Genomic DNA, 15,965 nt, shown 5'->3' on the forward strand with positions numbered 1-15,965 from the left:
TTCTTTTCTACACTGCAGCTCTGTGTCACACCAGGATTTAGAGAATTATAACAGCACAGAAAAGTGGTCATTCAATCCATTCTATCTGTGCAGTCTCTTTGAGCGAGCTCACAAAACTTTTGACTTCCCCTTGTCTTGGCCAAAATTTTACCTTCAATTATTTACCTAATTCTCTTTTGAAATATGTTTTTGCATCAGTCTCCCTCTCCCTTCAGGCAGCAGAGTCCAGATCTCAACAATTCACTGCATGAAAAAGAATCCCCTCACCTCCCCCTTTGCTTCTTGTATCCATTATCTTCAATATGTATTATTCGTCTGGTTACTGATCTTAGTGTCACCAGAAAGAGTTTCTCCTTACTTACCCTGTCAAAACTGCTGATGGTTTTTGTAATTATTCCGACTGACCACTTCTCTTGTCCTCAATCTGTGTTCAGTTTCGATCACTGAACTCCCATTCACCCATCACACAATCTCCAGAATTCGGAATCATTAGCTGGATGAGCAGGTGAGGCCTGAACCAAGAAGGCAGCATCACGTGGTGGAATAGTTGAAAGGGTACCACGACAGGCAGTTAGCATCATCTAGAAGAATGGACAAGCTGGGGACTCCTAAACAGACAGTCAGCATTATGTAGAGGACGAGCGCATGAGAAAGGATTCTGAGACAGGGATTCAAAACCACATAGAAGAGCAGGCAGGAGGACCCTACAATAGATAGTTGGCATCAACTAGCAGACCCAAGACAGGGAGTCAGTATTACCTGGAAGAACAGGGATGAGGAGGACTCCGTGACAGGCAGTCAGAGACAGACCTAGAATCAGTGGAGCAGTTTGGAATTGGTTCTTGATGTACTACAGAGAGAGGAGCAAATAGTTTAGTTCATTTCTGGTAAGTGATTAAGATTTTTTTTTATTCTTAAGCTTTAATATAGCGTACAAATTGGCTGTAAGTGAATAAAATATGTAAAAGTCAGCATAAGTAAGTGAATATGTAAATAACTTAGAACGGCAGGATAGGCGGTGTTAAAGTTGTAGCATGTGGGTGTTCCTGGATGCCATTGTGATCTGGAACAAACAAGCATGCAGTAAGATTTAGAAGCTCAGACAGTTTCAGCTCAGAGTTTATGAGCTGAAGGCTGGACTACAGACATCAGAGAGGGAGAAGGATTCTTTGTACCAAGAGGCAATCACACCAGTTGGATAGGTTCTTGGTCAGTAGTCATGTATAGGAGAGTATGACTACAAGTGAGGCAGATAAGGTGAGCCAGAGTGCAGGAATTCCAGCACTTACAACTGTCCAGTAGGTTTGAGGGTCACTCAGCCTGTTTGGAAGAGAGTATGGATTATGGATTGATGAGCTACCACAGCATGGTACTATGAAACAGGAAGATGTTCAAGTGGGTGAGCAACAAGTAAGGTTGTATTGACAGGTGATAGTCTATTTAGGGGATTGACAACATTCTCTGAATCAAAAGGTGTGAGTCCAAATGATTGTATTCTTTACCAAGTGCCAGAGTTCAGGACACTGGCTCGGAGCCAATGTTACAACAGAACTGGGAATGATGTTCTGCATAGAGTCTGTGAAGAGGTAGGCACTAAATTAAAAGAAAGAAACAGAACCTCGAAAGTTAAATCTCTGGATATTTACCTGAGTCACATGTAAGTTGACATGGGTAAGTTGACATCGGATATATGAAATTAAGCAGTAAATACATGGACCAAAGTCTGGTGTGGGAGAAGATGGTTCTGGCCCTTGGGCCACTGGCACTAGTACTGTGGAAATTAAGTCTACACCATTGGGATAGCCTACATCTCAATTGCATCGGGACCAATGTTCTTAAGAAGTGTATAAATAGAAAAATAGAGAGTGGGGGCAAGGGGTCAAACATGGATGCATGTGATTTATCAAAAAATAGAGTCAAAGTAAGAATGGAAAATAGTATTATAAGAAATGAAGATCAAAGATTGGCAGGAAGGAGCAGACTGTGAAAACTTAGAAATACACCAAATGATTAGTCAGGATATAAAACATTATAGAGAATGACTAACAGGTTAATCGGGAGGAAGAAATTACAGTATGAGAGGAAGCTAGATAGTAATGTAACAAAGTAATGACAGGAGTTTTGGGCAGCATGGTGGTTCAGTGATTGGCACCACTGTCTCACAGCACCAGGGGCCAGGGTTCAATTCTACCCTCAGGAAACTGGCTGTGTGGGCTTCCTCGAGGTGCTCCAGTTGCCTCCCACAGTCTGAAGATGTGCAAGCTGGGTGGATTACCCATGGGAAATGCAAGGTTATAAGATAGGGGTGGGTCTGGGAGGGATGCTCTTTGGAGGGTTGGTGTGAACTCAACAGGCCAAATGGCCTGATTCCACGCTGTAGGGACTCTATAATTCTGTGGCGTGTCTAAAAATGCTAAATTGTAAATAAAGGAGTGTTGCTCCTCTAGGCAGTGCAACTGAGGAATTACTGGTAGATAATGAGCAAATATTTTGTTTTGTCTTCACTATAGAGCAACAAGAAAAGACACCAGTAATAGCTGTAATTCAGGAGGTGGAAGGGAGAAAGGAATTTAGTAAAAGTGCAGTCATGAGTGAAGCAATCTGAAGCAAACTGATAGAGCTGTGGCAAAAAGACTTCATCCTAGTGTGATAAAAGTGATGGCTAATGAATAGGTATGTTAATTTTCCAAACTTTCCTAGATTCAGAAAGGGTTCCATAAGACTTGATAGGAGTAAATTTAAGCCCTCTGTTCAAGAAGATAGAGAGGCAGAAAATAGAAAATATAGGCACATTAAATTGATATTTAAAGAGATTATAGCTGCAATTTTACAAAAACTCAAGACAACTCAAAAGACTCAGCATGGTTTAATCAAGGAGAAACCAGGTTTAACCAAGTTTTTTTGGAGTTCTTTAAAGGAGATTATACACTGTGAATAAAAGTGAGCTTGGTTTTCTAGAACACATTTGATAATGTGGCACATCAAAGGCTATTGTTGCAAATAAATTGGGTAACACATTGGCCTGGATAGAAAATTGGCCTACTGACAGAAACCAGAGTATGCATAAATGGTTCTGTGTCTGTATGGCAGGATATGATGGATCAAGTGCCTGTGCTGAGGATTCAACTTTTCACTACTTACATCAAATAAATAGAGAGGAGCAAAGGTATTGGAGCTATATTCACTTATACACAGATAGGTAGGAAATTATGTTGTGGAGAAAACATAAGAGGATTGCAGATGGATATAGATAGTTTGAGTGAGTGGACAAATATGTGGTAGAGAGAGTTTAATGTGACAAAAATATGGCTAGAAGAATGTAAAAAGCAGTGTAAATTAAATGGAGAGTGACTGTGGAGCAAAGAGATTTTGGATGTTTTCATGAATCAGTCGGATAAAATTATGCAGGTACAGTGAGCAATCAAGAAAGTTAATGGGATGCTAACCTTTATTATAAGATGAATTGAAAAAGAAAATATTACTGTTATGATTTATGTATATAGTCCGATGCTGAGACTTCATTTGGAATACTCTGTGTAATTTTGTCTTCCATAATAAGGAAGGATATAAACGTATTGGAGAGACTTTAGATGAGGTTTACTAGATTGATACCTGGAATGTATAGATTGTCTCATCAGTAGGTATGTTGGACAAATAAGCCTTATTTGGAAAGCTGAGGAGTAACTTGATGGAAATGCACAAGATCTGCAATGGTCTTGACAAGGTGCACCAGAAAAAGATGTTTCCCCTTCTTGTGGGTCAGTCAAATGGTTTTAAAATCAATGGTCACCCTTTTCAGACACAGATGGGCAGATTCGATTTTTTTCCGAGGTTTGTGCAACTTTGGAACACTACTTCAGGAGGTAGTGAGGCAGGACATTAAATATTTTTAAGGCAGAGGGAGTTAGATTTTTGTTAGGAAAGGTTACTGGGGGTTCATGGGAATGTCAAATTTGAAACACAAATTGATCAGCCAAGAATTTATTGAATGGGGGAAGAGACTCATACTGGTCTAATTCTGCTCCCATTTTGTACGCATATCTGTATCTATCACTTGGCTTCTATGAGGCTCACTTGTGCTTTTAATCAAGGAGAATCTTCAGTCACTAATTAGAGAACAGGAGCAGGAAATTGTTTACGCTGCCATTCATTTGTCTCTGAGGAGCTGCATGGATTTTGCTTACTTTCATAAGACGTGCCCAGAACTGGCAATTTAGACATCGTGCAGTGTATAGTCTGCAGATTAGGAAGCTTTGTCTTGATTGCAAATTAAGCGGCGGCTACGTGCTGTTAACACAGAATCAGTGACAGCATTGTCCCATACTTATTGGCAGGCAGACCATCCCAACAATTTAAGCTTTTCCAAATCTCCAACAGCAACAGGTTGTAATTATGTAGCACACAATGTATAAACAAACATCCGAGGGTCATTTATAGGAGTATAATGTTGAAAACAATTTGACACCGTGTCAGGTAAGGAGATTTTTGGGTAGATGACCAAAAGTTTAGTCAAACAGGCAGGTTTGAAGTATTGGAAGAGAAGAGGGGCTTAGCCATTGAGTCATGCAGCATAGAAGAGGCCTTTCAGCCCACTGAATCGGTGTTGGCGTATCTACTTATATCCCACTTTCCGCACTTATTCCATAGCTTTGAATGTAATAAAATTTCAACTACTCATCCACACACCTTTTAAAGGTGTGGTTTCTAGCCTCTAGCTCTAAAATCAGGGGTGATAAAGATTTCATGGATTTGTTGCTAAACAATTTATCCAGAAGCACAGGTAATGTTCTGGGGTCCTGGGTTCAAATCCCACCAAAGCAGAGGGCGAAATTTTGGTAGCACAGTGGCTTAGTGGTTAGCACTGCTGCCTCACAGTGCCAGGGACTAGGGTTCGATTGCAGCCTTGGGTAACTGTGTGGAGTTTGCACATTCTCCCCATGTCTGTGTGGGCTTTCTCCCAGATGTTCCAGTTTCCTCCCAAAGTCCAAAGATGTGCAGGCTAGGTGGTTTGACCATGGTAAATGTCGGGGTACAGGGAAGGGATGAGTCTGAGTGGGTGCTTCTTGGGGGGTGGGGTCAGTGGCCTTGATGGGCTGAATCGCCTGCTTCCACACTGTAGGGTTTCCATGATTCTGTGATATTCTCCCAGGCAGTGCATTCCAGACTCCCGCAACCCTCCGGCGGATATTTTTTCTCCTCAAATTCCCTTTAATCCTCTTGCCTTTCTTAAAATTCTGCCCCCTTCTTATTGCCCTTCTGACCAAGGGGAACAGCCACTTCCTATTCACACTGTCCATGCCCCTCATAATTTTAAGCACCTCCATCAGACTCCCCCTTCAGTCTTGTCTGAGTCTTATCCAACCTCTCTTCAAAGGAATAATGCTGCATCCCAAATAACATCCTGTGAATCTCCTCTGCACCCTCTGCAGTCCAATTACATCCTTCGTTTAGTGGGGCGACCAGAACTACGCACTGTACTCCAGTTGTGGCCTGCGGAATTGCTGTACAGCCCCAACATAACTTCCCGGCTCTTGTATTTGCTGGGGAGACTAGCGAAGGGACTTTACGGCCAAGCAAGACTCACTCACCAATTGGCAACTTGCTTTGTACTGCTGCAGTAAATGCCGTGGGATGTTTTGATGCCTTAAAAGGTGTTATATAATGCAAAGTGGGGTCATTTTTGTGGTGACTGCAGGGCCTCCTAAAGTGCATTTCTGCCAGGTAACAGTCAGTTTGCGAGGGGCGGTAAGGGGCGCTATTGTAAACTCAAGTCCATATCTTTGTTGGAGAATCCGAGACAACAAGGTGCAGGGCTGGATGAACACAGCAGGCCAAGCAGCATCATAGGAGCAGAGAGGCTGACGTTTCGGGCCTAGACCCTTCATCAGAAAAGGGGGAGGGGAAGGGTGTTTTGAAATAAATAGGGAGAGAGTGGGAGGCGGATAGAGATCCCTTGAGGTTTGTCCGGAGGGAGGAGGGTAACTTCTTCAGGTTAGGCATCCTTAGAAGAGGCTTCGCAGTGGGGTTAAAATTGAATCAGAGATAGTAGGAACTGCAGATGCTGGAGAATCCGAGACAACAAGGTGCAGGGCTGGATGAACAAACCTCAAGGGATCTCTATCCGCCTCCCACTCTCTCCCTATTTATTTCAAAACACCCTTCCCCTCCCCCTTTTCTGATGAAGGGTCTAGGCCCGAAACGTCAGCCTCTCTGCTCCTATGATGCTGCTTGGCCTGCTGTGTTCATCCAGCCCTGCACCTTGTTGTCTCCATATCTTTGTTGCTGTTCAGGGTCTGATCATCAAATGGTGGAACCCCAATGAGACCTTGTACTGACGATAACAAGGTGTAGAGCTGGATGAACACAGCAGGCCAAGCAGCAGCCGAGGAGCAGGAAAGCTGACGTTTCGGGCCTAGACCCTTTTTCAGAAATATTTCTGATGCTGCTTGGCCTGCTGTGTTCATCCAGCTCTGCACCTTGTTATCTCAGATTCTCCAGCATCTGCGGTTCCTCTATCTCCTTGTACTGACGCCTTGTTTTGAAATGCAATGAATGGGGTGACAATTCTTTGTTTGTAACATGGGTGGTAGAGCGGACTGCGGAGAATGTGATCTCTGACAGAGCTAAACGGGTCTTTTTTTTTGCTGCTATGTGTTGTCAGGTGCAAGTGCAACCTTCACGCTAACAACTGTGTCATGAAGAAGGGGAAGCTGAGCTGTGAATGTGAGCACAACACGACGGGGCCGGACTGCGGTCGATGCAAGAAAGGTTTTCACGGCCGGAGGTGGAGAGCGGGCTCGTACCTACCGATCCCCAAAGGGACGGCCAATATCTGTGAGTGATGAGCATTCTCCTGCCCGGGCTGGTGTCGGGGATTGTTTCACTTCATATTTATCTGCATTCTAAACCCCGATAACACGGTGATTCTAAATCCAAGTGAATGGATGTTTGTGATTGTGTTAGTGTATAAACAGAATAACGCAGTGACGGGTTTGTACAGATTCATCATTAGAGAATCAGACAGCACAGAAAAAGGCCATTCAGCCCATCAAACCATTGCTGATTCTTGGAAAGTGCTGTCAAATTAATTCCATTTTCCGTTCTTTCCCGATAGCCCTGCAAATTTCTCCACAAATTTTTATCAATTCCGTTTCGAAAGTTCCGATTGAATCTGCTTTTACCGCACTCTGAGGCAACACAGTTCAGGTTATAACTGCTGTATAAGATGACCTCATCTTCCCCGCTCTGGTTCCTTTTCCAATTATTTCGAAATCTATGACCTCTAGTTTCTGACCTTCCCCCGACTGGAAACAGTTTCTCGTTACTTATTCTATTGAAACCTTTTTCTGGATTTAAGCCTCGATCTGCACAATGTTAGAGTCAGTGAGCAAGCTGGTATTGCTAATATTATGCAGCAGGTGAGAGATTATAATAGCTTTAAGAGTCAAATGTGACAAATTTTCCTCCCGGACAAGCATCCAGACACAGAGGCAGCAGTGAGGCGGAGACTGATGTGTGAATGGAATGTTAATAGCTGGTTAAACATCTGGAAGCAGCTGGAAGTGGCTGAAAGGAGAATCAGCCCTGACGTAATGAATATGTGAAACTGGTGAAGAAGCGTAGGTAGGGGAGGAGGGATATCTGTGGCCATTGCTGTGAATGCACCCTCCCAAAATCAGCCATCAGGTAGTGACATGAATGTTCAGTGGAGTGTTGGTGGAAAGAGATAGAGAGAGTAAAAGTACGTGGGAGGAGAGCGGGAGGTGTGGGTGCTAGATGTCTGCTTCTGTGACTACTGCCACCTTACATATTAACCCTGTGCACTGGTACTTTAATTATACACAGTGGGAATATACTTATGCAGTCATTTCACACGTTTCTTGGGCAGGATTGAGGGCTGGCGTGAATGCTCTGAGAATGTAACATGCCTGTCACTGTTGAGTTAATTGCTCATGAGTTTGAGATCATGAACACTCGATATAATGGATCCTACTCCTGGCATGTAAACATTTATCAATATTGTTAATCAGAGATCACAGTTTTTTTTTTCCTCTTCTTTTCCTCTCCAGGCCTGCCTGACACCATCACCAGCGGCTGTAAGTAGGAACGACCTTTCCTGACCTGCGACCTGCTAACCCAAAGCCTTTGTTTGAATTAGAACTGAACCACTCCCTGCAAACCTGCATTTTTCACGAAGGGATAAGCGTATGAGTGAGCAGGAAGCGGGTGTGGAATAGATTTCGGAAAAACTGGAAAGGAATGTGTAAAAACAAGTGTAGGAGTAATCATGGAGTTAATATAGAATGCTTGTAGGTGTGAATAGGGAGTGAGTGTGAAACCGATTGTAGGTATCAAGAGACTGAGATCTGAAGCCTGTTTGTTTGGTGTCACTGGATTAAAATGCTATCTCCTCAATTGTAATATGGAGAAGGAAGTTACAATATATACAATACATGATTAGCCTTCCAGCTGGGTGACATGTCCATCCTGGGCCTCCTTCAATGCCACAATGACACCACCCACAAACTGGAGGAGCAACACCTCATATTCCGCCTTGGGACCCTACAGCCCGATGGCCTAAACGTGGAATTTACCAGTTTTAAAATCTTCCCACAGCCCCTCAGCCTCATCCCATGTCCAACCCTCCCTTTCAGTGCGGCCTCCTTGTCCTTACACAACCTGTCCATCTTCTCTCCCACCATCCGCCTCACCCATCCCACTGACCAATCCCCACCACTCCCTACCTGCATTTACCTATCACCATCCCGCCTACCTTCCCCAGCCCACCCCTCTTCTCTCTATTTATTTCGCAGCTCCCTTCCCTGCCTCCCATTTCTGAAGAAGGGTCCTGATGAAACATCAACTTTCCTGCTCCTCTGATGCTGCCTGACCTGACCAGCTCCACACTGAATGTCTCTGACTTCAGCACCTGTAGTTCTTGCTATCTCTGAACGATTTATAACCCATTCACTAAAGGAAAGGTACTTCTTAAATATGTTTTTTGTAGGAGCATTTAAGGGAATGGGCATCTCAGCGGTTAGCACTGCTGCCTCACAGCGCTGGGGACTTGGGTTTGATTCTACCATCAGGGGACCGTCTGCATGGGGTTTGCACATTCTGCCGTGCTATCATCTGTTTCTTTTGGGTGCTCTGGTTTCTTCCCACAGTCAAAAGATGTGCAGGCTGGGTGGATTGGCCATGGGGAATGCAGGGTTACAGGGATGAGTGGGTCTGGCTGGGATGCTCTTTGTGGTGGGTTGGTGTGGATTCGATGGGCTGAACAGCCTGCTTCCACACTGTAAGGATTCTAGGAAATGGATGGAATATCTGTAGAAAATTTGGAGACCATGATTAATGGGAACCTATTGCAATCTCATTATCCCAGAACTCGAATAGTCTGTCCAACTGTAATCTGTTCACCTGTGCTCCCAGATTTAACTTTTACTTATCCCCCATTATTTAACCACTTTCAAGCTGCCTGTGCCATTCTGATCAATCTATTATATTGAATCCTCAATGCAACACCAACTGATATTTCACACACCAACTGAGAGTCTCCGTAACTCTCCAACCTGACTGGGAATAGGTATAACTTCCCATACTGATTAGGAATGACCATGACTTCACACAATGACCAAGGTGAATGACTCGCTATATTTCCTGAAATTGACTGTAACTCTCCACGCTGACAAAGAGTGATCACTACTTTTCATAGTGACTGATAGTGACTGATAATGACTGAGTATGTCTGTATTTCCCCTCAGTGACCAGGAATGATGTCAATCCCCATACTGATGAAGAATGACCATCACTCCCTTTAATGACTGAGAGTAACCATACCAAGAGTACCTGTAACTCCCTGCACTGATCAAATGCGAGCTTCACTCCCCTTACCTACTGGGAGTGCAATAACTTCTGGCACTGATCCACAATTACTTTACCTCAATCTACTGACCAGAAGTGGTATGATTTAGCAAAGTGACTAAAAGTGATACTACAGCAGAAACATTTATCGGAATTAGGCATTCAGCTGCCTGGGCACTGAATCTTTGAATTTCTTCCCTAAATCTCTGTTTCTCAGGTACTGCCTCTTCTTTGACGCATTTAAAATCTGCTGCATCATGTCCTAATATCTCTGCCATATCGTGGTGTTATTTTTATTGATGGTGAGGTGGAGATGGAAGTGATAGTTTGTGTGTGCGTGTGCGTGTGCGTGCGAGTGCGTGTGTGTGCGTGTGTGTGAACAATTCAGATATTGTATCTGGATCTTGCATTTTACTCCAGTTGGGAATAATAACTGCTGATTTCCTTTAATTCATGCAGCCGACGCAAAGCTGATTCACACACGTCCAACTATTCCATCATTCGATGTTGCAAACCCAAAGCAAGGTAGGAGCTCTCAAACTCTGTGACTGGCTTCAAGCAGGAAGAACATCAATTGAGACCCAATCCCTGGTTTATTCTCCAGCTTGTTAAGTCCTTAAATTTTCATCACCTTTTCAGATGTCGTCCCACAGCTGCTTCTTGTCCATTTTGTTATCTTTCCACTTCAACCTACTTCAAGTGCAATTGTAATTTTCCAGGTGTAAGCTTACTATTTGTCTGCACAGATGCAGTAAAATTTTGCTCCTTTTCTAATCTATTGGTTTCTGATAAACTACAATATTCCATTTGCCCGATCTCTGATCCCTCTGTACCACAATGTTCTGCAATTTCTTTCCATTTAAATTTTAGATATTTTCAATCAACCTGTTCAGACACATTATGACATATGTCTGGGCAGATAGAATTGAACGTGGACCTCTGGCCATAATACCTTTCTATTCTTCCTGCCAAACAGACAAGTTCACACTTCCTGTGTTATACCATCTGCCAAATTATTGACACTGGCTGAAACTACTGATACCTTTGCACAGATCCTCTATCTTCCCTTGATGACTTCCTTTCTGAACTACGGCAGTGTCTTTGCAAATTTAGCTACCATATATCTATCACATTATCCAAGTTATTAGTATGTAATTGTTAACAGTTGAGGCTCCAGGGCTGATCCTATGTCATTCCATTAGTTGGCACTTACCGACCCAGAAAAGACCAACTTAACATTACTCTTTATTCATCAAACCATCTGCACCATGTGCCCTTATGCATTTATCTTTAAGGTCATACATTATTAAAAAGCCTTTTGGAAATCCAAGTGCAAGAATTTACAGGTTTCTCTTGTCCGTCATTTCTCACTCAAAAGCTTTAATAAGTGAGTTAATTGCAGCGTCCCTTTCAGAAAACCATGCTGATTGCCTGAACACTTCCAAAAGCTACTCCCCTTGCCCCATATATTCAGTGGTGTAAAGGGTTCTGGGGGTAGAGTGGGCAAAAGGCTTTCAAGTAAAAATGAGGAGGTGATCACATGGTGGCAATGCCACTGGGACAGTAATCTAGAAGCCCAGGCTAATGTTGTGGCACATGCATTTGAATGCCAACACAACAGCTGGTGAAATTTGAATTCAATTAAAAATCTGGAATTAAAAGCTAGTACCACGGTGATCGTATAGTGCTGACAATTGTTATATAAACCCATCTGGTTCACTAATCTAGGGAAGGAAATTAATGCGACTCACGACCCACACAGCAAAAATGTTTGGCTCATAACTGTCGTCTGCACAATTGTTGGTGGACTTGAACAAATAAACCTATGGGGGAAACAGGTTGATGGGCTGAATGGCCTACTGTTTAGATGTTGTTGCTATGTCATCTTTACAATTCGTAATTGGTTTTAAAGATAAATCAGAAAAATACTCAGCAAACATGCTGTTTCCCTTACTCTGTATAAAATAAAGGCTCACACACACTCTCCCTGCTGCTGCCCAACTCTCCCTTTGTGCTCTATTTCAAAGTCAATTGGCTGGATGGCTGGTTTGCAATGCAGCGTGATGCCAGCAGCATGGGTTCAATTCCTGCACCGGATGAGGGCGCCATGAAAGACTATCCTTCTCCACCTCTCCCCTCACCTGAGATGTGATGACCCTCAGGGGAAACCACCCCTAGTCATCTCTCTCTAATGAGAGAGCTGTCTTGTGGTCCTCTGGCACTTGACTTCATTTCATTTTAAATTGGTTGATAACTTAGTTCTGTAGTTTCTTTTTTTTAACTGTTTGTTCGCTAATTTGAGACTCTGTCCGCATTTGCTTTAGAATCCGCACAGATTGTACTGTGTGGAGTCTGCACATGCTCCCTGTGTCTGCATGGGTTTCCTCTGGGTGCTTTGGTTTGCTCCCACAGTCCAAAGATATGCAGGTTGGGTGGATTGGCCAAGCTATATTGCCCATAGTGTCCAGGGATGTGCCGGCTCGGTGAATTAGCCATGTGAAATGCAGGGTTACAGGGGTGGAAGCTGGTGGGTCTGGATGGGATGTTCTTGGGACACTCAGTGTGGCCTCGATGGGCAGAATGGCCTGCTTCTGCTCTATAGCGATTCTACGATTATATTGTCCGTGTCGTCATTGTGTATTTTGGTGACTGGTTCTTTTCTCGTCAATACAAATCTTGCTGTAAAGGTGAAACTCTGGCAGTGGTGACAGTTTATAATGTGGGTAGATTTCCAGTGGCCTGACCTTGCTGTGTTTTGCTTTTTCTTTCGCAGGAGCAGTGTGTGATAACCTCCTGACACGGTGTGAGAACGGAGGAGTGTGTGAGGAGAACGGGAGGTGCCGGTGCCCAGCTCCCTACACCGGGCTCCTGTGTGAGAAAGTCCAGTGCAGGAAGGGAGCGGGAGGCTGCGTCTCCCAATCGGCCCGGGAGCCCTCCCTGCACCGGGCGCTGCTCTCGCTGACCGCGCTGCTCACCGCTGCCCGCGGCTGCTCACTGCTCTGAGCCGCTTCCAGTACCACCCGAAAGCTGAGGAGAGCGGCAGGACAAATCCAGCGTTTACTGCGATGCCGTTCAAACACGCACCACCCCTCCCTCTCTCTCCTCCCACACCTCCGCATTCCCGGCAAAGGATAACTGCAAGTGAGGTCTGAACCCGCCCAGTCACCCAGGCCGATTGGATCTCAGGAAGGAATGGACAGTCGGTGGGGAACTGGACTCTCTGTGTCTCCTCACGGGACTCAGGCAGCTCCCCATAATTCATTCTCTCAACTGTCAGCTGAGTATTCCATGTTCTACTTTGGGACAAGTTAAAAGGACTGAGATTTCTACACAATCTTTCACCACCTCAGGATCTACAAAAGCACTTGGCAGACATTGAGAATTTTTTTGCAATTAGCATTGATGTGATAATATCCAGATAATCTGCTCTGGTGATATTGTCTGTGGGCGAAATACTGGTGTGAACACATGGTGACTGTGGGATCTTTGACAGGGTCTTGATTTAGTGTCTCATCCAGTTGGTCGTATCTTTAAAATGCAGCATTCATTTCTTCTGTGCCTCACACTCAAACCATTTCCCCACACCGATCTGCAGATTTGCATTGCTATCTACTGTCTATTACTGTTTGGGGCAGAGTGGTGGCTCAGTGGTTAGCACTGCTACCTCACAGAGCGAGGGATCTGAGTTTGATTGCAGCCTCAGGCAACTGTCTGTGTGGAGTTTGCACATTGTCTCGGTGTTTGTGTGGGTTTCATTTAGGTGCCCTGGTTTCCTCCCAGAGATGTGTGAATTAGGGGGAAACTGGCCACGATAAAATGTCTATAGTGTCCAGGGATGTGTAGGTTAGGTGGATTAGCCATAAGAACTGCAGGGATAGAGTTGGTCTGGGTGGGAAGTTTTTCGGAATGTGGACTCAATGGGCCGAATGGCATGCTTTGACACTGTAGAGATTCTACAATCTAGCATTCCCTTGTTCATCCTTCTCACTGTCTCTTACTCCCACACCCTTGCTCCATCTCGCTCTGTGTCCACTCAGCCCCATCTCTCTTTCTCCTAGTCTTTCTTGTTCCCTACTTCGTTCTCTCCCTGTGTGACCCTGGTGATAGGGAGCCAGGCCTTTAAGATGTGACCTGAGGGAAATGTGAGGGGCAAGTTTCAAGAGGCCCCTGTCTGCCTGGCCTTCAGCGAGGTATTGCTGTGTAACTAACCCTGGTGACTAGGGTTTGCAGAATCCCATCTCCCCTCCTTGCAAAATTTTGCTGCTGCCTGGTCATGAAAGATTGGGTCTTGTGGTGCAAGTGATCAAGTAGCGTCAGTGTGCTTAGTGATTGTTGTGGATTAAAGATCTTGTGATTTTCCTGCAAAAAAAACGAATGAACTGCAGATGCCGGAAAGCAGAAATGAAAACAGAATTTGCTGGGAAGAACTCAGCAGGTCTGGCAGCATCAATGGAGAGAAATCAGAGTTAATATTTTGGGTCTGGTGACTATAGTGGGTGACCACTTTGCAGAAAACTTGCGTTCTGTCTGAAAAAAAAAGGCCCCAAGCTTCCAGTTGTGTGCCTCTTCAACACGCCACCAAATGCCCTGCCAACATCCGTCTCAGGCTTGTTGCAGAGCTCCACCATAGCTCAATGCAAGCTGGAAGAACAGCACATCAATTTCTGCTTGGGTACCCTGCAGCCTTCTGGACTCAAATTCAAGTTCAATAATTTTAGAGTTTGAGAACCCTCTGCCATGTCTTTACCTCTGCCCCCAAGTACCAGACCTTGGCATCACATGGACTATTACCACACACAACACATTGTCAGCTCCTAATAGTCCCCATTAGCAGCTATTCATTCTCCCAGGCTCCTTTGTCTGTTCAACATTTTTTTGCTCTCTTTGGGCTCTATCTCAACCTATCATTTACTCCTCACCCCATCTTTTGCATAATACTAACCTTTTCCTAGCTACCATCAGTTCTGAAGAAGGGTCACTGGATCTGAAACGTTATCTCTGATTTCTCTTCACAGATGCTGCCAGACGTGCTGGGTTTTCCAGCAGTTTCTGTTTTTGTTTCTGGTTTTCCTGCAGTTTTCCACAAGGTACCGCGTAGTTTGTTTTATTTTGTTTTGCCTGAGTAACGGGCTGTGTTTGGTGAATATATCTGTCGCTGCTAAACTCCTCCCAGTCATACCAGCAATGGGCCTGTTTCCTTCACCTGATTTCTCTAGTGCACAGATTTCTCTGCAGCTTCAATTTGCAGCATCAGAGTTTCTGGCAAAACACTCGTCCCTGAACGGTTGGCAACTAGCAAGCATTTTGCACAACGTGTCCTGACCTCAGGTTTCTGATTCAGTAAGATTCTGAGATATACAAAGAATGAGGGAGGAAGGGGGCGGGTGTGGGAGAGGGACAAACTCAGGGAGGAGAATAGGGGGAAGAGGCGTACAGGCAACACGGGGGAGGTTGGGTTGGTGGTGTGGGCAGCCAGCTGTTTTGGTCATTTATTGCTGTGTGGGATCTTACTGTGCACACATTGACTGCTGAGTTTCCTACGTTACAGCGGTGACTACACTGTGAAATGTCTAATTTCTTGTGAAGTACTTTCCCATCTGCTTACGTCTGCTTGTGTTGAACTTATTTTGCACAGAGGATTCAAAGCTTTGACAATAATAAAACAGAGGAAATATGGTGACCTTAAAACAATTCAGTCAATTGCCTCCTAAGTAGGTGCATAAATCTTGTTTTTTTTTTGTTCAGGAGAACCTCTTCCTAATCTGTCTCCGGAACTTGTCGAATATTTTCTGCTTTGAAGAAATCATGGCCAAAGCTCCTTTTATCTAACATTTCAGATGATTAAATTGTGAAAAAATTTACTCAGCAGATTCAAGAGTCTCCGCTGAATACTTTCATCAGGATTTAATACTCTGCACTTGATTAGTAGTTTGTAGACAGATGTAAAATCTGCTTGCTACTCTGGAATAAAAAATTGCTGTCAATTGGAGCCATGCATTTGAGTGGGAAAAGAACCCAGTATTTGGGAGAAATAACTTCCTTGGCGTATTCCCCCTCCTATCAACACAAAAATAATGGTATTGAGCAGGTCGTTTTTACCC

At 44.2% G+C, this 15,965-nt stretch overlaps 1 protein-coding gene across 1 annotated transcript in view; it reads left to right on the forward strand.

Moving 5' to 3' along the window:
- The window catches only part of LOC109932912 (netrin-G1-like), a 39,123-nt gene extending 23,389 nt beyond the window's left edge, over positions 1–15,734 (forward strand). Inside the window, exons 3-6 of the mRNA XM_048616943.1 lie at positions 6,662–6,834; positions 8,070–8,096; positions 10,324–10,389; positions 12,638–15,734. Coding sequence (XP_048472900.1) covers positions 6,662–6,834; positions 8,070–8,096; positions 10,324–10,389; positions 12,638–12,867 — 496 coding nt within the window. The 3' untranslated portion in view covers positions 12,868–15,734. The remainder of the gene's footprint in view (positions 1–6,661; positions 6,835–8,069; positions 8,097–10,323; positions 10,390–12,637) is intronic.
- The last annotated feature ends 231 nt before the right edge of the window (positions 15,735–15,965 follow it).

Source organism: Rhincodon typus, chromosome 35 (genome assembly GCF_021869965.1).
Source record: "Rhincodon typus isolate 14 chromosome 35, sRhiTyp1.1, whole genome shotgun sequence".
NCBI classification, from domain to species: domain Eukaryota; kingdom Metazoa; phylum Chordata; class Chondrichthyes; order Orectolobiformes; family Rhincodontidae; genus Rhincodon; species Rhincodon typus.